Raw genomic sequence first — 26,671 nt, 5'->3', positions numbered from 1 at the left:
CTTCTTTATCTGTAGGCTACATACATGATGTTAATGAATGGGATGTTTCCTAATTACCTTGGTAACAGTGAAGTGGGAAGGCAATGCAACATTTTTTTTTTCTCTCTGTTTTGAATGGTGAAGAGTTGTTCTTGCCTATTTACTCAATGTGTTTGTGTGAATACTTTAAATTTGAATCTGAAATTAATAAAATATCAACTTTCTTAAATGTCACCACTGCATACATTTTAGTTTTTTTAATGATTATGCGGTTCGGTTCATGGATGCTCTGGCATTTGTAAAAATGAAAAGAAAATATAAACCAAATGACCCTGCGCTCCTCATAAATAGCTAGAATGCAAACTAAAGTGTTTCAAATTCATTAAATAGAATATGCAAAATATGAATGGTATCTTAAAAAGCAGTTATGAGACTAATAAAGTGGGATGAACCTGGGTGGTCACATGGAGTGTGAGCCAGGCAGCAGTAACGATGATAACACAACAGATTAAGAGAAGCAAGATATTCCCCACCCATGGCCTTTTTAAGAGAACTGTCGGCTTCATGAATGGTGATTCATTGTGAATGATTTGTCTTGCGCCATTCTAAAAACCACCGGTGTTAAAAAAAAAATCGCATTTTTATATATCTTGTGCTAATTTAGCATTTTAGTACACATCTGTTAGTAAAAAAAATATTTTTACACTGACTACTACTATTTTTAAAAACATGTTTTCACTTTTACTTTTTTCCTACATTTGTGATCGTGGGTTGAATCAGTATCTTTGTCTGTGTTAAAAAAAAGAAAGAAAAGAAGCAATTATTTTTAAATCCATCCCAGTGGGCATCTGATGACAATTAAATATCATTCAGAAAATCATTCAATTGATGTGCTCACATTCACACATGCAGTTTGTCGCGTTGCACGGGGAGAACATGCAAACTGCACACAGAAGGGGCTGAACCGAGATTCGAATCCACAACCTCCCGACTGTGAAGCAGATAGTCCGCTTATCATCGACAACAACGGTTTTTTTCTGTTAAAAATGTGACCCCTGCTGGTCAAAAAAGAAACAGTGCTAATTGCCTTTCTTTTGCTCCGCCTTACCTTTACAAACCTGATGTATATGGAGGACTGAAAGTGCCAAAATTAAATAAATCAATACACCATGAAATGTTAACTAAAATTTACATTAATTTATTGTTTCATTCATTAAATATAGAATTAAATGAATCAGATTAATAAATAAATTTACCAAAAATAATTATATAAACATGTCATTAATTAATTAAATTACCAATAACTATATGTTTTTGATAGATAGATAGATTGGCAATTTAATGTATATTTTATATTATTTCTGTGTATTTATTTAATTTTGGCACTTTCAGTCTTCCATAGTCCACATTTTACTCACAGTGCTTAAGTTCTGACTCCATAAAATAACTCATGAGTCCATTCAAGGGTCTTGTGCTAAGCATAATTCTAATTTGCCCAGTGCCTGTGTATGAGTACGTTAGTGTCTTTATGTGTTTTTTTAAGTTTATAATCTTGTAAATTAGGTTTTTCCATTCACGTCGCGAGGAGAAGCGGGTCAAAAATTAATGGATGGATGTTTTGTGAGATATAAAGATCTTTATTTAACAAATACCAATTACAAAATAGAATAGAAGACATTTTGCATTTTAAAACAAAATAACTATGCTAAGGGGGTAAACAACACAAAACAACTGACGAGAAGAAAAATAATAACAACATTGGGGGGAAATTTTAAATACATTAAGGAGAATATAATACATAAAAACATTGGATTCAACACAAGCAAAGATAGATAGATGTGACTGATTTTTGCATCAAAGATTGTAGAAGTGTAATGTTTTAACTCTATAATGAAAACAGGAAAAACCGAGAGCCCTTATATTTATTTATATGAAATTTTGCATGTGTAATTATAGTTTCTCGATTTTTAACCAAACCATATGACATATGTACACCTTTGATCATGAATGGCCATTCTCAACACGTGAGTTGGGTTTATCTCAAGCGCCGCCCACTGATCGTGATAGTGGCAGTGAACCAATCGCACCCCAAAATATTTAAACTGACACAAAGGAGCGCGTCATTCCACACCAAGCTGCGATTGGTGGGGCGGAGCTAAAGGAACTCGCCGGTGTCGTGCCAAAGTACTTATGCCCGAAAAAATCTGTATCCCCTGTCGCGGGAGAATAAAATAAAATGAAATTAAAAAATAAACAAATCAGTCAATTGTAATACAATTACGTGTTCTCTAAGAGGATACCACCTATCTGCATTTTGCCACTTAATTTGATCTCCCTGGAAACACGATAGCCCACTTCACTCATCCTCTCCCCTTTTCATCGTGTTTTGATCACTGAAATTCCCTTATGGTAGCTTCATTGATTGCAAAATTTCTTTGGTCTAACGAATGCAAATGCAGGTAATTTCCCCCCAATTTCGGCGTTGTCAAACGCTTACTTTACGTGTTAAATTGTAGCAAATGGTGCGCTGAAAACCACACCGACGAAGACTACCACTTTATGGAAAACCTAGTTTAAATTACAGCAAATCAAAAACACAAAATCATACATTCTTCGTGCCTTTCAATGAAAACAAACGTAGTAACATCGCGCCGCCTTCAGTCAATGCGTGCGCGCTCCCGCGACAGGGGATACAGATTTTTTTAGGGGGCAAGTACTTTGGCAGGACACCGGAACACAAACAGATGGTCAGTTACTGGAGCAAAAGACCGAATAGGAAGTCCTGTAGTTATGCGTTACACATTTCCTACAAAGTAACTTTACGAGTACAGTTAGAAGAAAATGAGACTCCGGTCGCAGAGGACCGTGACACCCTACACGGAGACGCCGAGGAAAACCCGCCAGACGTCCGGCAACCTAGCTACACCGACACCGAGACGAACTCGTCCATCGGTAGCAGAAAGTCCATCACAAGACAAGGTAACAAACCATTAACGCGACTCTTCCCGACGACGTTGCAAAAGCTCCGCTCAGTGTAAAATAATATCGGGCATTCCATTACAACTTAGCTCCACCGAACTAGCCGTGCTAGGGAGCTAATGGCTAGCATTCGAATGTTGTGATCTCTAGATGGGAGTCAAAACAGCTGCCCGTCTGCGAAGCTATCTCGGTATTTGGCCTTAACAGTTCCTTGATTAATTGGATATTCAAAACAGCCCCGAACTGCAAAACGTCCACGTGAGGTGGCGTTTGTGTTATCAGACCAACGTGCACACACCAATCTCCTATGTATTATCATTGTTTCCTTCTTTTAAGTATGCACCCCGGTTATTTTATTGGTGCAAATTAAATGCAACACGACGTGCTTCGTGTTTTGTAAACACGAGACTTCGTGTTTTTCAATGAATGTGTCCTTTTAGAGGGCTTGTTCCTCCTGTTGATAGTAATGCGAGGATTAGTTGAGCACCATGTCGTGCAGACTGTGACAGATTTAAATGGACCTGGTCGTCATGAGAGGTTGCCAGTAAGTAGGTCAAAATGCATGCTGCGCCACACACTGCGAAGTTGAGGCATGTGGCAGTCGTATTTTATTCATACACAATGTTAGAGTCACCCAAGGCGAGAGCATCTATTGCGCCTATGTAACGGCATTTTATACACAAAAACGAAATGCATGTAAACTCGAAATTGCATCAAATTTGTTGAATGCAAAACTGTCGCCATAACAAAGTGTTTTCATGTAAAGGTTATAAGTTTGAAGTGGGGCTCACACGCTTGAATTAATTGCCCCATTTGTTTGTGTGTGGCAACAGCACGAGCTTTTAGTCGATTCTTTGTAAAAATCACAAAAATCCAAATAAATGTTTAATTTGTGGGATTAATCCCATTCCCAGGGTGTCCAAACTTAATTTCAGAGCGGGCCACATCATAATTGTAGTTGCTCAGATGTTACCTTGACATACGAGTTTGATTTATTTCATGACGTGTGTAACTCGAAACATTCCCCTCAAATCATCTTTCCCCACTGAAATAAATCAAAATTACATTAATCCGTTCCAGTGTCACCGAAATAAACATAATCTTTGTTAATTAGAATAAAATGGTGCATTATGATAGAATACTTTATAAAGCATACAATGGTGTTATTCAATAGATTTGACAATGTTTCTCACACTTTGACCTTCAATACACGTTGTGCTGCTCATAATAGTGTGGCAATTTAAAGTGTATCTGGGGTCTTCGAAAGGAAAAATGTACAGTATATGGTTTATCAAGAAAAACTGCACCCAAAAGCAATTTTGATGATACCAGTTGTATTAAAGACATCTTAGAATAGCTCACCCAACTTATTTGTTGAGATGTCATGACAGCTAACATGCTCAGCCATATTTGCCTGCAAGAAGGGGAGCCGTCTCCCAAATCCAACGCAGCTTTTTCTTGTTCAGATTCTGACGAATCCTGATTATTCGCGCAAATTTCCAGAGTCAATACCGACATTTACGCCCCCTATTTTGATTGCTCTGTGTCTGACGATAATCAGCTGTTATTTATCAGCAAATATTTATCAGTCCTTACAATATTGCGCCGTTTCCCCGTCAACACCTTGTAATGGGTCACTGGACGTACACTTTAAAACAAAGATACGGATACATTGTAGTGCAGGCCCAGCTCCTCTCTCTGCTTCTGATACAACAGCGTTATGCATGTTATACAGTCCAGCGCGCTGCAGTCTCAAACCTTACCAGCAGAGGGTGCTAACATACACTGTGTAAATGCTCCCAGTCAGTCACACGGCGCGCTCGTGAAAGTCACGCATGCACAGATTATTGTTTTGAATAGATGGCTTAATCATTGTTAACCCTTTTATGAAACCTAACGGAGCTGCCAGTGGCCAACTAGAACCTCTTATTTTGAAGGTTGAAGTCACGTCTGATGCTGACTGTGTCCCAACAACGATGAGGCGCCTGCTGCCCCGCGGGTGGCCGAGAAAGAGAGCCATCACTGTGGTTGACAAAGATACAGGTGTTTTTTTTGTTATGTTTTTTGTTCATCTAAACTGGTTTAGCCTTGCAACAATGATGCACTGAGCTTGTAGTCTGTATCTAAAATGACACTGTTCTTCAAGATTCTATCTTCAAGACTCCCCCCAGTTCCATATTGCGCACTGAGCACATATTGTCTGAGATGGACCCTGCGTCGCCTCATAATTCAACATCCAGGAAAGGCTCCACCCCCATTGTTCGATTCCTCACACCCAGCAAAGAGAGTAAGTAGAAGCGTCTGGTTATGGTTCCTTAAAACATCTTATAACCCTGGACTCAAGGCTTATTATCAGGCCACAGTACAACAATCTTCCTGGTGGCACGTGGTCAGCTCCTTCTACAAATGCATCAAATGGAACACGTCAAATCAAAAATGACTGTCCCGCCACACTATTTATTTATTTTAAACAAACCATCCAAACTTGATTTCCCACTGTGTTCTTTTTTTTTTTTTAATTTGCGTCTTGATCACCTCAAGAGCAGGGATGTCGTACCCCATTTTCATCATGCAGCACAGATCACTGCTAAAATGAATATATATGTAACTGCATCACCATATTCCATATTAGAAATGTATCGATACGAGCATCTGGACTCTGTTTGCGTAAGAATGCTCCGATATTCACACTGATACAACACCACCTGCTCAAAAATTAGTTTCTGCAGAGAACCCATGCGAACTGTATAGCTATTCTGTAGGGGACTACAATTTATGCTATGGATGTTTAACCCTGCCGCTCGACAAGTGTAGCGTTCCGTCGGCCGCTGCTTGATGTAGAACTGCATTCCACAACGTTGTGCGTCAAGTAATCAGAAACCTGGCCCAACAAACGAGTACGCAGTGGGCCATCAACAACATTTAGAGCAAAAATGAACGATTACTGCTCACTGATCCCATCAAATAAAACACCCAACATGTTTCTCGCCAACTGCTCCTCTTCATCAATGAGTCCTTATTTAAAAAAAAAAATATTCCAGATTACAAGAGCCCAAGAAACAATGTGTTGATGAGTCCTGAACAAGGAGTGTTTGGTTATGGCTCCATTGACCTCCTGGTGGGAGATGAGGACGATCACGTCTTCAGTCCGTAAGTACTACTTTTTGACTGTTCACGTTTTTTTGAGCTTTCATGTCTCTAAACAACAGTATCGATTTGGCCCAGATCGAATCTGTCTCATTCTTGCTATTTTCATCATCATTGTATCTGAATATAGGTTGGCACTTTCTTCTCAACATTTGGCAAAGACATGTATTGTTTTGTTTTTTTCAGCTTCACTTTCATCAAGAACCTGCCATCCCAGTCCCAATATTCCCAGCCCAGACTGCCTGATATCCCCCCTAAGACCAGGAGCACCCCAGAGGCCACACTTGTGGTTGACTTGGTGAGTTCCACCCTCTGAGGTACTCTCCTAGTCTAGCAACCGCCCTTTGCTTTGGCCTAAATTAGGGCAGGGCCCTATCTAAATGTGAACATTCATGATATTAATATCCCAAATTAAGATTGTAAACAAGGCAAATGGTTGATGGTGCATAACCCAATCCAATGTATAATCGTTGTGCTTTCAGGAGGAAACACTGATGTTTGGATCGCTGAATATGATTGATAATGCTGAATACACCTTCTACACAGCTTTTCAGGATCATCAGTATAAGGTGAATTAATGCTGCAAACAACAATGCATCTGAAGATGGCATTGGAATGAACAGTTGATGTGTGTGGGCAGGTGCTCTTTTTTTTAAGACTAAAACGGTAGACTCGTCATTGGTGGTTTGTTATACCCATTGATTTATCATCATGAACACATTATGGCTGCATGTGTTTTAAGTATAATGGCTTCTATAACTGTGGCTTTAATCATATATGTGCCTTGACTCTTGGCAATAAAGACTTTCTATTGTATGTTACTAACAGGTTTATATGATCCTACGACCTCATGTCAAGGAGTTCCTGCAGTCTGTGGCAAAAGGATATGAGGTTTGTGTCTGTCTCCCCTTCTGCTTCCCATTTATTTGAAGAGAAAATATTAAATACGGCCATACTTAGGTTCTTTATTTTATAGCTTACGATAGTCTTGTATCCCGCCAACTAAATTACATGCATGCCCACTAGATGTAGAGACTGAGATGGGGGTAGGTAAGACAATTGCTGTTTCTGCACATACTGGATGTTTCATGCATTAAGTTGTTATAAACGCAGCCATATTTAATGTGCGGCCGCAAGTGTGCATAGAAATAGGCAGCCATAAGAAATCTGATACAATCGCACTTGGGCACTTGGATGTGCAGTGTAAATCCAGCCTTGGCGACCTGGCATGAAGTTTAGCTCTGTCATTGCTCAGTTTGCTGTTCATACAACCACAAAAGCATAGCCATTGTTTAGACGTTTATGGTGTAAGCATAACCTTTCCTTGTCTTAACTCCTATAGCTTCTGACATGGCACTTTTAAAACTGTAGGGGGAGCCCTAGAACAAGCACTCCTCACTTGTGATAATGTGAGCCAGTAAATTTCTCTTGTTGTAGTGTTTGTTAAGTTACAATGATCTTATGTTGCAGCTCTTTGTTTATACCTGTGCAAAGAGGGCGTACGCTGAGAAGATTCTGGACATCCTGGACCCGCAAAAGAAGCTGTTTCGGTAAGACTTTGCTTTGCTTTTACTTTGCATATTGGATGGCATAAATGAGCACTCGCTCACTTTCTCTACTGATGCTCCTTGCAGCCACCGTCTCTATCAGGATGAGTGTGCCTGTGTCCTCGGGCACTACATTAAAGATCTCAGCATCCTGGGGAGAGATCTGACCAAGACTGTGGTTCTGGACAACGCACCCCATACCTACCCTTACCATGTCAGTATTACAAAGATGACCTGGCGTTACCCACAATGTTGATTAGTGTCTGTTTTAACTCAACTTGAGGTGCCGTTTGAATTTTGCAGTTGATGAACACTCTTCCTATCAAGAGTTGGTGTGGTGAGTCCGATGACCGAGAACTTCAGAAGCTCATCCCCTACATGGAGAAACTGTCTACAGCGGTTCGTCTGTTTTATGTTCACTCCACATATTGGCTGCTCGTTTGTTTGCGTCTTTTAAGGCCAGTCAGACACCATCTCTGCATACGTGGGATTTTTTGTTTAAATTAATTTCTGAAAACATGTGATTTGTTCTTTCCGCCAGTCAGTTTTGAATGAAACAGCAGGTTATCTGTAACAGCAGCAGTCTTTCCACTTCCACCGTCATATAATCTCCTGTGTTTTTTCAGGGGGATTTTCGAGAGGTGCTGAAGAAGAGGGAGGATCACTTCCACCGACTGTTGTCAGAGGACTGACACGAGCAACCCCCAACCACCTACGACCCAAAGCACCACGTCAACTACCCTACTTGACCCTCACAGCTTGTTTGCCTTCTTGTTGCTTTCGCATTAAAAGCAGAATTTGGTGCGTTTAGCAAACGTGCCACCTGCTGCGTGGTGGTGGACATGCATACCTTGTTTCTCCTTGATCTCGTTTAAGGACGACTCCACCTTATTCAATCATGGTGCCCCATGTTTTGCACCACTTTTCTGTTGTGTTCTGTAGTAGCAGAGGTTAAACTTGAAATGCATTGTATATAATTATTTATTAATTGTTTTCGCTAAAACCTTTTAGATGGATGTTTAACGCAATAAAACTAAGCTAATGATGAGAAAACAATTATTTCTATTTCATCTTATTTGTCTTTTTGTGTGAAATAGTTGTGGCATTTAACAACACGGCTCTTAAACAAACAGCAGTGATGCATTTGCTTGAACTCATCTACCATCACCCTTCTGAGCCTCGAATGCGACACCTGAGTCATAAATTGTTTGCAGGCTGATGACTCAGCTCTGTCTTTTGGACTTTTCAGCTGTGTGTTTCTGGTGCTCACAAACTAAAACCGGTCTGTAAAAATAAAGCCTCACTTCCCTTGCAGCAGGAAAGGGCTAACGGAATAGATAGTTGAGCCACACTGTTCCATTCTAGCTCTCTAGTCATGTTCTTTACCTCCATTAAGGCTTGCTGGTGAGTTGAAGGCCTTCCTAGCTGAATTTAAGCAAGAGTACAAAGGTTTTCACTAGCTGTTTACCTTAATGTCACCGCTTGTTTATAAACTTTATGCAGAAGCTCTCTCGTGCTTTCAATATGAAAGCATGGCCAGTTTTAGTGTGGGTGCTGATCAATTGTTTATAATAACACTTGCTGGATTGTAATGTGATTTCTATATAAATTGCCAAGCCTGAGATTGTTTACATTTATACACCTTTGTTAAAGTGAACATGGCTGTAAAACAACACTCAGGATCCAAGGTTTAAATTATAGCAGTCATTAAAACATCGCAGGCCTGTATATGAATCCAAAATCAGTGATAGTGAAAGTCTGAATTGGGGCCGACTGTGAGACTCAAACTGGAAGTTAAGTGCTTTTACCCTCCTGCTGCATCTCCTCTGCTTTATTTGCTCCATATGGTGTTTGACATGGTACCCGCGGAGGGGTGGGGGGAGGCGGGGATGCTGTGGGCGGAGGAAAAGCCTAGTATTTTGGCCGTCCTGAAATTTGATTCACAAGTTCAGGATCCTGGAAGACAAAAAGAAAAAGCAGAGGGGGAGGGAAGAAAGGGTTTCTTTTTCTAACCACCAGAGGCGTAAACTCAACAAACAGCCTGCAACCTACTGGAAAAGTAAGTGCTTTTTAATAGTTTTGTATGTAATTACCTTATAGAACTAGTGTTTGACCCAGACTGCATTACGTTGTTTCATTTGTTTCACCAATTGTTGCTGGAAGGGCGCAAAACAAAAGACGGGCAGAAGTCATGAAGACTTTTTATTGCAGTTTATTGTGACTCAGTTTAGCTCACGGTGGGCCACATTGTGTCTCATTTTGACCCCACATTTGAGACACACTGTTTGGAATTGCACAACAGCGAGAATTTTTTTCCCCTTTCCAAAGCGGGAGAAAAAGCGCACCATTCGACCGTACGCGCATTTTCCACATGCAGGCGACCACTTATTACCACCACTGGCATTTATGTGGTTTTGACTAATCCAATTCTCTATATGGTCAGGTCATTTGTTTTTTGGGGGGTGGGAAGTCAGATCCTGTGAGTGCAAATGTTTATGTCGCGACAGTTCGCCAAAACCGCTTCACTTACCGAACGTGAGCCGCTCATGTCAATAAAAGTCAGCGTGGGCTTGAACCAACAAAATGAGACGCGTAAAAGTCATCTAACACATCCACGTGCCGCTCGCGTGGGCTCATACACTACGACACTTCACATTCCAAACGGTGGCCGAATTAAACTAATCACCAACATTTAGGTCATGTTCTAAGTAACGTGGTATTATTTGAAGAGTTCAATTGCAGTCAGTTTTGTGAATTTGGTTCTGATGATAAATGAAAAATTAACTACATTTGAATACTTCTGGTGTCAACACATTTTCAGGGTTAGCCGCTCACGGTTATTAGCGATTGGATATGAAAGAAAACTTCAGGTCTTTGGTGTCATTTTAATTGCAGAAGCAGATATTCCCAAGAAAATCAGTGAGTGAGTTAAAAAAAAAAAAAAAAAGAAAACAGGCGATAACGTCCACTATTTCAACGTGATAATTATTAACGTTGTGAATAAAAATTAATAATACACGCGAACTACAATCTCTTGAACTTGGAATTTGAATGTAAATTAACCCGTAATCCTTATTTTACCAAGAGAGAAGCCAAATTGAGTCAGTTTTCTTCGTTGCTGCTATCCTCGAGATTCTGTCAACCCACTTTTTTTTCTCTCCTGCCATTCCAGTTGATTGCGTCCCTGTGAGGTTTATGACGTCATCTCTCTTGGACTGTTTCTGCAATTATCATATTTTACACACTTGAAAGTTAAACAGGGTGCGGCGTCCACCTGAGTGTGGTGGGCTTAGTTTCCACAAGGTTTCAAGGGCCATCAAAATGAGGAGTGACCATGATGCCGTCAGACTTGGACACTGATATAGTCTTAAATGGTCGACTGTAACTGCGTGTTGCGGTTTCTCCAATTAAATCTTGATTTTTCCACGAGTTTTACGAGTAGTTGTTTGATTTTGTGGGGATGTGCACCAGGGAACAATTCCACCAAGGCCACCTTCCGTCATACTGACCCAAATACATGACTCGATTGTGAGTAAAAGTAGGACTCCTTTCCTTTTCAGGAATCTTTTAATAGTTTTCCATATTAAGGATATTCTCTAGGGTTATGTTTATTCTCCAGATGTATTGTTTGTATTAACCTGGGATTGGCTCCAGCGCTACAGAAAATGAATGAATGGATGGATGTAAACTCTTTGAATATTTTTCTCTTGTTAGCATTGCCTCTTTGTGTTGTTTTAATCAGGTGCCGGGCTGTGTGACTATGAACACGTCAGGGCGTAAGGCCGGCGACGGGCAGAACGCGAAGGAACTCGACAGCATGAAGGAATCCATCAGCGACATCATCAACCAGCTTCAGGACATCGACCCCGCCAGGCTCTCCTTCTCGCCCTTCTTGGACCTGGACACTCAGATCTGCATGGCGGCCGTGTCAGACAGCCCAGAGTCCTCGGTGGAAGAGCTGCACTCATCCTCCCACTCGGTCTCCGGCTCCCAGCGCTCCCTGGAGCCTCCATCATTGGCTGAGGAGCCTAAGGGTGAGTTCCCACTGCGACTTTTGTTCTGTGGCAAAAGAGTAAAAGATTTAGTCCATCCTTCATACAAATGGGTTCATGAGGGAGAACAATAATGTTTACTTCGATTAAGACGTTCAGAACTGGATTTAAATCCAACAACATGCAGCTTGAATTTGAGACAATTATTTGCATTGGAAAATGGTGGGCTAGAAGTTAGCATGTCTTCCTTAAGGTTTTGAGGTTCAGGGTTTGAATCTTGGCTCGGAACCTGCTTCGTGGGTTTTTGCATATTCTTCCGCTTTTTGCATGCCGTTTCTCCTACCACATTCCAAAAACAAGATACCTCAGGGCACATGTGTCAAACTCAAGGCCCGGGGGCCAGATGTGGCCTGCGACCTCATTTTATGTGGCCCGCAAAGGGAAAATCATGTGCTTCAACTTGCTGCTTCTAGCACATTTTCTTCACTTTTAACATCATTGAGATATGAGATATTGCCATTTATTACTGGCTTCTGATTTCAAAACTAGCTTTGTATCAATGTGTTGTGTGTAAGTGATAATGTAAGGTGATTTATATGAGTTCACAGTCATAACGGCCCTCTGAGGGAAACCAGAACCACGATGTGGCCCGTTCACAAAAATGACTTTGACACCTCTGCCTTTAGGGCATCTAAAAACTTTACATTTTGTTCTTAGACGTGAATATGAGTGTGAATTGTTGAGTGAGATTTGCCAGCTGTTGAACATGGATGGATGGAAGTGCTTTCACGTATTAAAAAGGTCAACAGACTTTAAAAGATAATGGCAAGTCCAAACGCTTCCATGCACGTTACTCCATATATCTACTTTTGTCACTGTGCCGACATTTTAAGCCACATGCACCACATATTAGTCATAACCACATTATTATAGGACAGAGACGTGGGTGGAGCATCCATCGTTGCACTCAGCCTTCCAATTTACCTCACTGACGCCCCTTTAGTTATAACCTACCAGGAGCCTGACCTCACTGTCCTGCCATATAGAATGTTGTGCAACTCTAACTAGTTTAGCTTGCTGTACAGTTGCTAAGACACTATACCTTTGCACTGCATGCACACACACACCCACGCACACGCATTACATCATGGTCTCTGAAGAGAATGTTATTTTTAAATATTACAAAAGCACAACTTCTGATCCCATAGTGGAGTCATTTTGCTGAAAGAAACATAAAATAGCATAAAATATCATTCATCTTCTCTATATCGATCAATGACTTTTGTACAGATAGTGGTCTAATTCTAACAAACACTGGAAGAAAAAATACGGATTCACCAATCTCAGAGGATGTTCATTCGGTTGATTAAATAAAAAAAAAAAAAGCTATGACACAAAACTAAATTGCTTTAAAATGGCAACTTTATGACTTTAAGAATCCTAAAATAAATCAAGGAAAACACGTGGTCGTCAGTAACAATTACTTGTTTTAGACCAAGCAGAGGGGAAAATTACATAATCACTCAATTAATACACTTACTTAATACGCTACAATGTGGACGCATCACCAAACACAAACATCCTACCTGCTTTGCCGAAATGGCAAAAATGGAAGTAATTTCCTGCAGCTGCAACCAACCAAATATCAATTTTACACATCGCATCTTTGAAGTTTCGAGTCATGTGAATCACAGTCCTAAATGTCTCCAGTTTTCTTCGGTAGACGCTGAAAAGAACATTGGAGAATATTGATTGGATGCCAAATTCAGTCATGAGAAACAATCACAAATGCATTTAAATCAAAACAAATGTAGCCAGCTAGTAATTACTGAATATTCCAGTAGGTTGATGTTCTGGGAATTGATTGGATGTGACAGTGCAGATAATTTGGGGTTTCGGATGCTTCCTTAATATGTCCTTCTGCTTTGAACAGTCTCGGCCTCCTGCCACCAGCAGCCCAGCAATGGCCTCCACGAGGAGCAAAGGAGAGACGGCCCCACAGAGGAGCGAGCGCTGGATCAAACTCTTTCCACTCCGATCACCACAGAGCACAATTTGGCCGGCGCCACGGAAAACTGCATCAGCGCTGCAGCCCTGATGTCTCAGCGAGACATCCCCAATGGCACAAACACACCAAATTGGAGTGCAGGATCCACTCGTATGGACTGTACAGGCGATGAGGTTCGACCCCTGATGGGTCCACCTTCGGACAGCGTGGAGCTGACAGTGTGGAACCCAGAGGGTGTCCTGGACACTCATGAGGATGCACCCGAGGCGTCCGCCGGTGGTCGGTGCTGCTGCGTGTGCAAATGCTGTCAGAGTGGCAGAGTCCCCGCCTTCCTCTCCGTGCTGGCCTCTTTTGTGTGCGCATCCGCGATTCTCTACGCACTCCATACCTACGTCCACATCCAACCCCCTGATTGTCCCGACGTGGTCAGCCGGGTTGTCTTCACCCTCAGCTGCTGCGTGGTGGCCGCGCTCCCCATCGTACTTGGTAGGCATGGTTCACAACAGACACACATGGAGCATAAAGATTAGAAAGGATTCAGTTTGTCTGGCCGCCTCGTCTTGGAATGTTTCAAAGTCTGTTGTCCCCTTTAATTTGGTGCACTTCCAACCTCAACCCAGCAGACGTTTGCTCGTGGGGAGGAAAGTTGTTTCCTTGCCTTGCATGTTTACGTCACGCTATTTGAACAGTTATTCAATATCCTTACTAGGACAATCTTTGTCATGACTAGGAAGGCAATTTTGCAGAATAGGGGACAGTGGGTCTTATTTAAATCCCTTTTACAAATTTTTCAAAATTTCTTTTCTTCCACTACTGTATGACGTTTCTGCACACCCATTGAAGGACTCGGGCACACTCGTAGAATAACTATCTTGTTGTGCACTTATTTACAAGTGTGTGCTACTAGTACTATCAGTGACATCAAATTCTACGGACGTCTGCTGTACAAACTCCACTTCCAATGAAGTTGGGACCTTCTGTAAAACGTAAATAAAATACAGACTAGAGTGATTTGCAAATACTTTTTGCGCAATTGATTATATAATTATTTATTTATTTATTTTGCAAATATTCACTAATTTTGAATTTGAACGTAGCGCTGATAACAGTCCTGATGGCCTTGGCTAGGAGACAAATCCACGATCTCCCCAAAATTCTGAAATGTGGACTCGTCAGACCACAGGACACTTTTTCCAATTTGCGTCAGTCCACCTCAGATGATCTTGGCTTTCGAGAAGCTTTCTGCATTTCTGCATCTTGTTGCAATGTTACTTTTATTTTGCACGGTCCAGTAGATTGTAGATGTTGCAAACTAATTGTTTCGCCTGACATCGGCATCTGAGTTGTTCCTGAGCCCATGTATCCTCTACAAAATGATGAGCATTAAATTCACTATGAGAGAATATTTGCCCCAAAAAACAATCACTTTAAACATTAAATATCTTGTATTTGCGGTGTATTCAATTGAGAAAAGAGTTGAAAAGGGTTTGAAAATCATTGTATTCTGTTTTTATCTACGTTATTCGCAACGTCCCAACTTCCTTTGCTTTTCGAACCACTTGTGTACTTGTTGCATCTTCCCCTGTGTTTAGTTTAGTCGCATGCAGATGTCAACTAGAGCACAGTTACGCTTCACTAGTAATGTATATTGTCGTTGTTCTACTAGTGTGCACTAATGTCATGCGGTATGCCTCACGAGTGAGAGCTACAACTCAACATATGAGCAGGGTATCAATTAAACTCTCAAAATAGTTATGAATGGAAATGACAAAAAGAGGCTTTTTTGTCTTCCTGGTCTAAATGTTACAGAAACAAAGACAGTGGCTTACATTTGCAACCTACATTTTCAGGTTTATTTCTTGAAATCCTTTCAATTTATTCCCATGAGACTATTCTTTTCGTGTCCTCGTGTTTCTCTTTGGTGTACTACTTCCACTTGTACATGGATGTGGATGTTCTTGTTTTTTTTTTTGTTTTTTTTGTCCAGTTAGATTTCAGAAGCTATATTCTGCCTTGTCAGTGTAATCTTCGCAATCAGTAGTGCCGGCCGTTGTAATTTAAACTATATTAGCATTAAGATGCAGAGTTGCCTATTACAGCTATAAAGGGAAAACCACTGTGGATAGGAAGTGCTCCTTTCCTGCGTAATCTGAATTTGGATGCTAACAGAAGGAAAATTCAGGGCCATAATTAGTGATTCGCGGTCCAAGGCAAACCCAGTCATTGACCCGTCCACATCCGAGTACTGCAAAAATTGGGAATATTTATGTTCACCAGTCAAAAAGTGAGAATTTGAGCCCCTATTTTCTGAGGGGAATAAAATCCTTTTTGAGGATTACTTTCTAACAAGTGAATCATCTCAATGCTTTTACGCTAATTGTTAGGGCGTTAATCAACATTTGATAGCTTTAACACTCACATCACCGTGATGAAAAGTGTCACTTGTGTGTCTCTCTCCATTTCATCTCTATTGTGTCGGCCTTGGCGGACACTGACAGCAGTGCGTTTGGCTCTTGCTGCTGTCAGTTACACACATAGGGTGGAAAAAGTTGGACATTTTTAATGATTTGTTAAAAACCCCTTCTCGGCTCTTTGTGGTGTAACTCGGCTTCATACTTTTCACAACACGCCACAATTTTGTTTTCTTCAAACTTATGTGCAAGTAAGAAGACAAATTTGTTCATTCATTGCGAGAGGGGGGTAGTCAAAACAATAAATTGAGTATTTTTTATGTAAATAAAAACTAAATTAATACCCAAAATCCTGTGAATAATATGCACCCGTGTATAATACGAACAACCAAAATGACCTTAAAAAAATATTTTTCTCTGTACTTGTGTATAATACAGTCCCCAATTGGCTGATCCTTTATTACCCGCGTGAATAATATAAATCAAGATTCAAAACATACCGATAAAGTGTAAATTCTTTTAAATCCAACTTAAAAACTGTGACCTTTTCCCATACCTATGATCAACATCTTTTGAAATATTTTTAAAAATATGTTTGGAAAACCTTTTACTTACTCTGTATAGTCTTTTGTTAATTTTAGTAAGCTATTTTTTGGTTTCTTGACTTAAATTTTAATTATATTTAACTCTCTTTGGAACTGTTTTTAAACTTATAATTTAATTACAGCATGGGGACCATATTGAGTTACGTTGTGCATGAAATGTGCTATAAATAAGTCATTCTATCATTTTACAACCGTTTGTCTGTCTGCCTAGGTACCAGTAAAAATCTGAACAATGCGGACATTTTTTTATTAAGCCGCTTGTAAAAATGCCACCCCTCAATTTGCAATCTTTTTTCTCTTGAGAGAGTGACAAAAAAGTGAATGTTATTCACATTTGGGGAATTCTCTGGGTCCCAGGAATTTACGTAGGTATGTATATGATTATATTTGTCCTTTGGCTCAATTGCAATCTAATTTCTTATGAAATATGAGTTATTTTGGTGTCTATTTTTCCAACCCGGAAGTAAGGCGCCTGGCTCGTGCAGAGGTGACACCTCAATCTTCCACGTAGATTGAGGAACCAATCATTTTCTTGGATTGGGTGGAGTTGGTGTTTTGAGAGCTGGAATGAGCAAAGAATACTCTGAGATGAGTGAACTGAGGAAAAGACCATTTTTGAGTTTTTTGGGGGGGGTTTGGTGAGGATTTAGCTATTTAACTAGCCGTGTGTCATTTAAAAAAATTGTTTTTCTTATGTTGTACTTTGTACGCTTTTCAGTGACTCACTAGGTTCCACTTCTGTTCTATGGTCATCATCACAAAAGTGGCATTAAACACCTGTACACTGAGCAGAAAACAAATGAGATTTGAGAGAGAATATCTTACAAGATGTTTTCTTTACTTTAATGCAGATTTGTTTTCAGAAAATTTTGGTCAAACATTTTATTGAAGACATCAGCTGACATGTTTCTTCTGTGCCCTCTCCACTCCAGCGATGCTCTTAGGTGCTGTGTGCCGCTTCTGTAGCGCCTCGTTCAGTTTGCACGAGTCCCCTCCCAGAAGACATGCAATTCAGCAACTCTTCGTCACTGCATCCCTGGAGTTATTATTCCTCTACGTCCTCAACCTTATCGTCATGGCGGCCTTCGTCCCTCAACAGCAGCTCAAGTTGATACCGATGTTGGTCACCATGTTCATTCTGGGAAGGTAAGGCTTAGTTGTCTCGAGAACATAGGTGGGAACATTTTTAAAAGGGTGAGGGGGCCAGGTCATTCACAGGAAAAAAAAAAAAGGTTTATGTAATGTTTCTTTTTTTAACAATTAGAAAAGTCAAATACTGTGACCGCTCCTTGATAGTAAAATGCATTCTTATTTTTATTCGTAATCAATTTAGGAATAATCAAACAAGCAATTATTTCATAAAAGAAATACAATTATTTTCTATTGTCATGACATTAGGAATGAACTCTACTAAATAAATGCAACAAGTATGACAAGATTCTTGGGAATATTAAAGCTTGGTGGGTCGCCCAGCCCTGTTCTCAAAGTACTACAACAAAAATATGAATGGCTAAAATATATTTAGAGTAGAGCACCATGTGTAATCAGGTAATTGCTGCATGTGTTTCATCCCATAGCAAATAGTAGTAGTGTAGCACTGTGCATATTTTTATTACAGTACTTCTGTGGTTTCTTTTTTAACCATCAAACATAGAATTACATGTTTGGATTTTTTTATAACCACACAGTGTAACCTGCAGTTAAGACAAATGCTGAGTGAAAGTGAAATTGTACTTGCTGAATGGAGATCTTTTAACTGAAGAAAATAGCAAAAGAGCGTTGTGTGAAGTGAGTCTCCATTTTGATTTTTTTTTTACTGCGGAAAGAGCACAGATGTTTCCTTAGAATTATCTGATAATATAAGAAATATAATCAATTAAATATATGCACATTAGATTATTTTGCTATTTGATACCCATCCTCAAACAAAAATGCCACTGTGCCCCATGTCAGTCCAAACGCGTTTGTTGATCTCGTTAAGGGTTCTCGGCATGTTCTTCCACACCAAACTCATCCAGTGATGCCTTTTTGGACTTTTCTTTGATCACTCGAAGACACTCAATGCCGGAACAGAAAATGACTTTTCCCCCACAAAGTCATAAAAATACAATTCTCCACATGGTTTTATTCTTTCGTGTGTTTTTAATTCTAAAATGTTCCAATCACATTCACTAATTAGAGCAGCTCACCACTGGCACGGAAAACGATATGATTTCATTTACTACAACTAATCTATCTTTGTTCATCAATCTATTTGCCTGCGTGATAAATTGAGAATATTATTCATGAAGTTGCACTTATTTATAGAAGATCCTCAAATTCTTTTTTTTTCTGCCAATGCTGGTTCTGATGTGTGTGCTGTGGATCAGAGTAGCTCTATTTTGGACTCAAAACAACCACAATTACAATGTCATCAACAAAGCCAAACCCTAAAAGCTACTGTAAATCAGACTTGTGCACAACAAAAGTGTAGTCGCTTGACCATCTTCAACATTACAATCCGACTACAAAGTAGCACGCGAGTCATATCATAAAACGTACTGCATGAATTCAACTTGAGCAAGGGCTGCTTCTTCAGTGTTTGGATGTGGCGTTCTTATTTTGACATTTCCCCCTCAAACAGGCTTGTATACTGGGCCAGCCTGAATGTGTGCAGCTCCTGGCGAGGCTTCGGCTCCGGCCTGACCGTCTTCCCGCTCATCGCCATGGTGGCTCTCAATATGTTCCTCCTGTACAACCTGTACCTCAGAGGGCCACTCCTTCCCTCCCAGGACATCTTCTTTAATCAGGTCACCACGTCTTCTTGGTCAGGGGAGACATCGCAGACACCATACGTGCTGGCCACAGACTTTCCGAACTCTCAGTGAGGACGTGCGTGCGCGTCTTTCAGGAGGAGATTTCTTCAAAAATAAGTCATTCCTGTGGTCTGCAGTCCGGCAAAGCTGCCGGAGTTGCCACTATAACCTTTGAGTCTTTGATGGCTTCACATGTGAGTTAACTCCTTCTGGACTGAACTTTTTTCTATTGTTTATTATTTGAAACTAAAGAGCCCTTTGCCTGCTTGTGGTGACGGGCGACGCCTTTGAACCATGCCCAAGTTCTGCGACTATGAGTCCTTTCAAGCTATTACAGTAACTACAATATATTTCACGTCTTCAACTCCCTTGTCGCTTCAACGCAAAAAATACAGCAATAGCGATCAGGTTTTCAAGGTCTTAAATGTAAAAAGTTTGTTTATATGAAGGCAAAATAAAATCCAGTTGTGAAAAAAAAAATGCTGGCTGCTTTTGCGTATAGTCTGGGGAGCTATTTTCGGAAAAACGTGTGCGGGGGTGTGTGTCTGTGCAGGATTGCGACTGCCATTATGTGTGATCCAAGTTCCCCTCCATGTGCCTCCTATTGGCGTTGTTTCCTGCTGATGTTGCTCTCTGTGTATGTGGCACTGTAATGAGGCCCCCAAAAAATAGAAAACCAACGGAAGACTAATAAAAATAAACCTAATTGCAGACAATTATTTTGGTTCAAGTTCATACATCAAAAGGAGATGCGTGTGCTCTTCCCAGCTCAATGGAGGAGAATGTGAAGCTCAATGTGACGGTGGAAACTACACGCATGGATAATAATGGTTCAAAGGAGTGTTTTACTTCAAAACTGGATCCAGATTTTTTTTTTAAGAGAGGTTCTAAACTTGAAATATTCAACTTTCAGAATGTGGGACTGAGGTTTTTAAAACGGTCAAGGTTTTAAAATCAGTTTCCAAAGGAGAATTGGGTTCCAAGCAGTGTTCCAGTTTTTAACAGTGGTACTGGTTACAAAGTTGCGTTAAAAACATAAGGTCAGAAAATGTCCCTGAATGATATGTGATCCCCAGCCCTCGTGTTCGAAGTCGGGGGTGCTACCAACTGAGACATGTCGACAGCTACAATTTCTAACCGGTCAGGATTTCAATTTTTGACAGTTACAAATTTGAGCTGGAAAATGTAGCTGTCAGAAATGTTTGGTTTATGCGAAGGGTCCCTATTTTTAAAAGTAATTCAAAAATTGAGTTTAAAAAAAATATATCTTTCAAGACCACGTGTTTTGAAGTAGTCAGCCTGGTTTGGCATCCAAGTGCGGTTACGGTTTTTAACAGCGGTTCCGAATTTGAGTTAACATAATCAGCTGTCAGAATGTCCCTGACCTGCATTTGATTCCTCATCCAACATCTCTAAAGTCAGCAGTGCTACCCACTGAGCAATCCAGACACCTCAGAGTGTAGAGCAGTACAACGAGTTTAACAAAGTTCAACTGTCAGTGACCAAGTTGAAATATCAGAATTTGAAAGTAGATTTTAAGAAGTGTGTTTTTTTCCCAAGCAGGGTCCTTGAATCTGACTAAAGTAATAGTCAATAAAAATTTTGTAAAACTTAACAAATGAAAATCACTTGGGCTGTCAGCGGAAAGTGTTGATCCCTGTGGGGTGGAGCATGCTGGAGGGCCGATACCATTGGCATCAACGCTTCTCAATCCTCCTGATGCTGGCAGTGTCTATAATTATCACAGCGTTGTCGACAACCTAACCAAAATCGACCTAACCATGCGTGGCCAAGCGCACTGGTCATTCGTAAGATGACTAGACAGGTAGAAAGGAATTTCAGGACATGTCGTTGCGGCACTGTGGCAAGTTGACGCCCAGGCTGATGGTGGAGTTCGAAGACATAATCCTAGATGTTTTCCATCCAGGGGGCCATTTGTCCCTCAGGTTCCCGGAAGTTGAGAAGCCAGGATAAGGTTACATGATCTGTCCGCAGTAGGAAATTCAGTCTATAGACGTATGGGCGAAACTGGCAGAGAGCAAGTACTGGGTGCAGTATGCGATGACCTGCTCCCCTTGTTCTCCCTCTTGGAACAGCCCAACCCCAAGGCCCATGTTACTCGCACCTGTATCCACAATAAAATGGCATTAAATATTGAGGTACTGCACCACTGGAGCCCATTCAAAGAGCAGCCACCATGTAGCTCAGCCCCTGACATTCAGCCATATTTCACCTCCATTATTGTAGCATTTCAAATTAGATACGGTATCTTTGTTTTAAATATTGTAGATATTTGAACGTTGTAATAGATTTCAATAGAACGAAGAAGTGGCACTTTAAGAACATACACGTCATACAAGGCTTGTTTTGCATGAACAGGAAAGCTCTTATTAGCATAATTACTTGAAAAATGTATTTAAAAAATCGTGGTATTGATAAAAAGTTTGCTTTTTTGCTATTATTACAGCCATCATGGTTATTGTTGTCGGCGGGTTACGTCCAGAAGAATCTTGACCGAGGTAGCAGCGCCCTCTAGCAGCGCGAGTCCGTTATTAACACAACCAGAACTGTGACGTAATTTCCTAAGATGGCGGCGTTGGTTGGTACGTAATGTTTTGGTTTAAATCATATGCTTTCTTTAACCTTATTGTGCTTTATAACAGTAATTTAAAAATTGCATTCGAAATTTTGGGAACCAAATCTCACGATGTTGTGTTTAAATTTGGTCAGTATCCGGAGCAGGAATTTTAAAGCGCATACGCACGCTGACCTTGCTGCGTCTGTTTTAGCAGCTTGCTAACCAAAAAGTCACCTAAGCAGACGGCTGTTGTACTTCCAAAAGCGCTCCTGTAACGTGACAGGAAAGTTAGAAACAGAAAGACGACACAAACACCCATAAATTATTTAATTCTACATTCATTAACGGCAATGCATTCTAATACTCTGCTAACGGATTGTCTGGCAAATTGTTATTCTTGAACAATAGGACAATATGAGTAGACGGTAAAATAATTCTCGTCACAGATCTATCGTAATAATGAAGTGAAATTGTTGCAGGATTGATTGACAATTCATCTGAAATACTTAATGTGTACCATTGTTTTTCAGTGCCTCGCCTGGCCATGTCTGGCAGTTTTTGTGCGAGGTAAGTGTAAAATGAGTGCGATTGTATGCGACTTTTCATCACGACGTCACACGTTTTTCCGGTAGCAAGTTGGCACGATTAGTAAACAACAGCTAAAATAACATAAAGGCAGAACATGTCTTTAATATGATTGTTAGCTTTCTTCTATTCCGCTGTAGTTTAAATGTGGGAAGTGTCAATTGAAAGAACAATATATCGTAAGATAAATTGCTACTAAGCATCTTGGGACACAAATGGAATTTACCTGACATCTCAACAGGTAAGTTGATTTCCATGTGGTGGAAATTTAGATGTAATTTTGTGATAATGACCATTGAGGGATTGGCAAATTCCACCGGCAGATAGCAATAATTGATAATTTGTTCATGGTGGATGTACAACCATGTTTCTACTACCATTCCGTGCTACTTTTGGTGACTGAAGCTGTTTGACATATGATGTCCAAGGCTATGATATGGTTATTTTCGTGTCTAACTATGAATGTATTAATCAATTGAACTTGGCTTTATTGTTGCCCAGATTAATGCCAACTGGAACAAATACAAATGTCTATGATGTTATTTTGATGTCAATGTTTGACATGCTCTTTCTTCCACAGACCCATTTCATCATTGTTTCTTCAGCAGACCAGTCTTCACACTGTCGCTAAAAGCGAGAATGCCACCACAAGGTGAGATGCTTGTGTGTTCTTCTTTCTCTGTGCCCATCTAGCAATTCTAAGTTTTCTGTCTGTTCCTGCTTTGTTCTGTCAAAGTACCCTATAACAATCTATTGTACCCTTCTGACAGCGTGGTTCCAACCCGAGAGAAAAGCACAGCAGTGGCGGCTGCCAAGCCATCGTCTGTACCCAGCAGCAAGGGCGAGTATGTCATCACCAAACTGGATGACCTAATTAATTGGGCACGCAGGGTGAGTTGACTTTCTTTTGTGTTTGTTCACAATTCCTCTTGAATTCCTGTGTTTCAATAATACAGCAGTTGTGGCCTGAACACCCATCTGCTTTGTTTAAGGAGGCATCAACTTCTGCCTGACATTCATTCACCAGCCACAACCTTACACATGCACAATAAAACAATAGGTGTTGTCAGTATAATATTTGCGAAGATTATTTGCTCAGATTATACACAGAAATGCTATTGCCTTTAAAGTTTGCCATGATTGGCGGCATGGCTCATTGTGGTGGAGTCATTTGTTACTTGAACACGTGAACGATATATATTACAGGTCCTGTCACGATAAAGTGCCATTAAGAGCTGCTTTGTTTACCCCCGCAGAGCTCTCTGTGGCCTATGACCTTCGGCTTGGCGTGCTGTGCGGTGGAGATGATGCACATGGCGGCGCCTCGCTACGACATGGACCGCTTCGGTGTGGTGTTCAGAGCCAGTCCCAGACAGTCTGATGTCATGATTGTGGCCGGGACACTGACCAACAAAATGGCTCCAGCTCTGCGAAAGGTGAGGGGAGGGGGAAGTGTCTGCTGTGGATAAAAGTCAAATTGTATTCTACAATGCCCATATTAGACACCCATGCAAATTGTCTCTGGACAATATAACCTAACGTTATGGCTCCAGTTTTGCCAGAAGCTCAATGACTTCTGCTGTTTTAGATTTTTGAGCATATGTTACAGCAAGACTTAATATCCACTTGTCACACGGGTTCAAATCACACCAGGGGCCATGGCTCCTTCTCGTGCAAATGCAAAGTGCAGCTTTCATTACTGTGACAACCGGGTGTGAGCTTTGGCATGCGACTGAGTGGCTACTAAGTGTTGCACACTTAATGACTTTGCCATTGTATTCAGTGACTGTGGACATTTTTAGCAACTGTTTTGTTCTTAAAACAATGAGCAGCTACTGTAATATAGTGACTTTTCTGGTATTATTGGAGACTTCTGGAGATTAAACACAATCATCTTTTTACGCCCAAAGTCAATTATCCACTTTAGCATGAGGATACGCGGTTTGGATTATGGATGGATGTACAATTTGATATTCTTTCCATCAGGTGTACGACCAGATGCCTGAGCCAAGATATGTCATTTCTATGGGAAGGTAAGATGACACGAAAGCACAGTTTTTCATCACTGTAGACTGTTGCATGCAAATCCAGCCTCCATCACTGATGTACAGTATCTTCTTCAGTGGCCTTTGCTTTGTTTTCTTCCTGTAGTAAATTGACATACGCAGTAAAGTGGATGTTTTTTTTCCCCAACTTATAACTGTTATAATCACTTGACCCATCATTGTTAAAACTTTTCAACCAGCTGTGCAAATGGAGGAGGCTACTATCACTACTCTTATGCTGTCGTCAGAGGATGTGACCGTATTGTACCAGTGGACATATATGTTCCAGGTATACCATTGGCACTTGTTACATACATTAAATTATATCATACGTGAATTATGATGATTATATTGTTTAAATCTGCTATTGTGCTGTTAATTATAGTACAGTGTATTAATCTATTCCAGTTTGCTGATTGAGCTCCACTTAAGAATGTATTTGTATTAGAAAACCATGGGAGACTAAAACAATCAATTCCAGTTCATCTGTGACGATTATACAACCTTTATAAACTACAGGCAAAATTCTGATCCTAATTATGAATACAGCATTGTAACAGTTATAGATTGTAATTGACGTCAAAGTCGCCCTTGGGCTCGCATCGTGAACGTCACGTGACCAAACCCAGAAAACAGTTGAACCGTGACGTGACGTTCACAATAAAAGTCCAAGGACAGTTTGGCATCACTTCCAGCCAACAACAGAGGGCGGTATGAGGCAAAAATGGCAGCGTCCTCACCACAGTTACCTTGAAAATGTTGCTTAGTTACTTTACTGAATGACTTTAAAAGCAACTAAGTTAGATTACAAGTTACTTTTATTAGTTACTAAGGACATTAATATACAGTAAAACTTTATTGATAGTGAATTTTTAAACAGAAAAGTTGAAGTTTTACTTTTTGACAAAACAAGTAAATTTTTCACATGTAAAAAAATACTTATGCCTCAAAGTCTTTGAATAGTGCATAATGCCTGCCTCGTATAGCCCATGTTGGTGCGGCGCATAGGTTGTCCAGGTCCTCAGAAATGTAACAAAACGTTAATTCAGGTCGCTTAATAAAACTGTAGCGTTTGCAGCAATGAGGAACTACTATTGGAAATGACGTTCCAGCGGCAAGTCAACAAAAACTGATGTGGACAGTCATAGAATAAAATGTTGATTTAGTTCTATGCCCCACCCCCTTTCTCTGCCCTGCACAGGGTGCCCACCCACCGCAGAGGCGCTCCTCTATGGAACATTGCAGTTGCAGAAGAAAATCAAACGCGAGAAGAAGTTGGCCATCTGGTATCGGAAGTGAATGGGCATTATGTATGACTGTCTGTTGGTCTTTACATGTTGTAGTTCTGGTTTCATTTGGGCCTTCACGCCTCAGTGTGGATTTTCAAGAAATCACCTTAATAAAGTCAATGTTATTTAAGATTAGCTGTTCCGCTGCTGCTTTTCAACCAAACTCATTGTCAGATTCTATGGAATCAGCTGCCTCTGCTGGATAGCTTTTTAAAATAAATTCATATCCCACACGTCATGAAATTCTCGAACTTGGTCAGGTTGGTATAAGCATGAGAACCATACTTGACGGAAGTAAACTAAAAATGCCTCATTTGCAGAATTGGACATTAGATGGCGCCAACGCACAACTTGTCAGCTGACCCAATACAATTAAAGTACACGTGAATACCGGACTTGTTTTCTTTGCAACTTCAGGTGCCTTTTGTTTCAATTTCTATTTTCAGAAATATGTCAGGAAATTAATCTAATTCAACCAGCAAAATTCCTTAAGTGTCCTATCTCGATGGCTTGTGTGTTTAAATCATCACTTTCTCTGATTTAGGTATTTCTACGTATGTGTTGGCGTAAAATAAACACTTGTATGTATTTTATAAAATTGCAACCTAATAGCAAAATATAAATGTAATTTAGAGCATTTATTTGCAGAAAATGAAAAAGTAAAAATGCCAAAAGGATCCAATTTTTTTTCTCTTCATTTTAGCAAAGGTG

General features: G+C 40.4%; 3 protein-coding genes across 3 annotated transcripts; all 3 read left to right on the top strand.

The window, feature by feature from the left end:
- The first annotated feature begins 2,630 nt into the window (after positions 1–2,630).
- On the top strand, positions 2,631–8,708 carry ctdspl3 (CTD (carboxy-terminal domain, RNA polymerase II, polypeptide A) small phosphatase like 3). Its single transcript, XM_088313233.1, has 11 exons — positions 2,631–2,958; positions 4,896–5,001; positions 5,105–5,245; positions 6,000–6,108; positions 6,292–6,403; positions 6,588–6,674; positions 6,934–6,996; positions 7,576–7,655; positions 7,740–7,866; positions 7,956–8,051; positions 8,279–8,708. The coding sequence occupies exons 1-11, from the start codon at positions 2,821–2,823 to the stop codon at positions 8,342–8,344; spliced, it is 1,125 nt and encodes a 374-aa protein (XP_088169359.1). The 5' UTR covers positions 2,631–2,820; the 3' UTR covers positions 8,345–8,708.
- A 919-nt stretch (positions 8,709–9,627) lies between these two features.
- Positions 9,628–19,880, top strand: LOC148324274 (uncharacterized). The gene is made up of 5 exons (XM_088313829.1): positions 9,628–9,711; positions 11,395–11,686; positions 13,578–14,138; positions 17,601–17,814; positions 19,292–19,880. Exons 2-5 carry the CDS (start codon positions 11,413–11,415, stop codon positions 19,533–19,535), a joined length of 1,293 nt encoding a protein of 430 aa, XP_088169955.1. The 5' UTR covers positions 9,628–9,711; positions 11,395–11,412; the 3' UTR covers positions 19,536–19,880.
- A 2,101-nt stretch (positions 19,881–21,981) lies between these two features.
- On the top strand, positions 21,982–26,095 carry ndufs7 (NADH:ubiquinone oxidoreductase core subunit S7). Its single transcript, XM_088313688.1, has 8 exons — positions 21,982–22,066; positions 22,572–22,608; positions 23,207–23,278; positions 23,397–23,517; positions 23,883–24,062; positions 24,613–24,659; positions 24,872–24,960; positions 25,873–26,095. Exons 1-8 carry the CDS (start codon positions 22,051–22,053, stop codon positions 25,968–25,970), a joined length of 660 nt encoding a protein of 219 aa, XP_088169814.1. The 5' UTR covers positions 21,982–22,050; the 3' UTR covers positions 25,971–26,095.
- The last annotated feature ends 576 nt before the right edge of the window (positions 26,096–26,671 follow it).

Source organism: Idiotropiscis lumnitzeri, chromosome 13, assembly GCF_059441095.1.
Source record: "Idiotropiscis lumnitzeri isolate Australia: NSW breed Sydney's pygmy pipehorse chromosome 13, RoL_Ilum_1.0, whole genome shotgun sequence".
In the NCBI taxonomy this organism is placed as follows: domain Eukaryota; kingdom Metazoa; phylum Chordata; class Actinopteri; order Syngnathiformes; family Syngnathidae; genus Idiotropiscis; species Idiotropiscis lumnitzeri.
The sequence above is the reverse complement of the archived record's forward strand: the minus strand, read 5'-3'. Positions and strand labels throughout refer to the sequence as shown.

Excerpts from the sequence above, each read along its gene's own strand:
- LOC148324274 (XM_088313829.1), top strand. The coding sequence starts at position 11,413 with ATGAACACGTCAGGGCGTAAGGCCGGCGACGGGCAGAACGCGAAGGAA. Across the intron at positions 11,687-13,577 it reads ATTGGCTGAGGAGCCTAAGG|TCTCGGCCTCCTGCCACCAG; the intron begins GTGAGTTCCCAC and ends TGCTTTGAACAG. Across the intron at positions 14,139-17,600 it reads CGCGCTCCCCATCGTACTTG|CGATGCTCTTAGGTGCTGTG; the intron begins GTAGGCATGGTT and ends TCTCCACTCCAG.
- ctdspl3 (XM_088313233.1), top strand. The coding sequence starts at position 2,821 with ATGAGACTCCGGTCGCAGAGGACCGTGACACCCTACACGGAGACGCCG. Across the intron at positions 5,002-5,104 it reads TGTGGTTGACAAAGATACAG|ATTCTATCTTCAAGACTCCC; the intron begins GTGTTTTTTTTG and ends CTGTTCTTCAAG. Across the intron at positions 6,997-7,575 it reads CTGTGGCAAAAGGATATGAG|CTCTTTGTTTATACCTGTGC; the intron begins GTTTGTGTCTGT and ends CTTATGTTGCAG.
- ndufs7 (XM_088313688.1), top strand. Across the intron at positions 22,609-23,206 it reads TCTGGCAGTTTTTGTGCGAG|ACCCATTTCATCATTGTTTC; the intron begins GTAAGTGTAAAA and ends TTTCTTCCACAG. Across the intron at positions 24,063-24,612 it reads TGGCTCCAGCTCTGCGAAAG|GTGTACGACCAGATGCCTGA; the intron begins GTGAGGGGAGGG and ends TCTTTCCATCAG.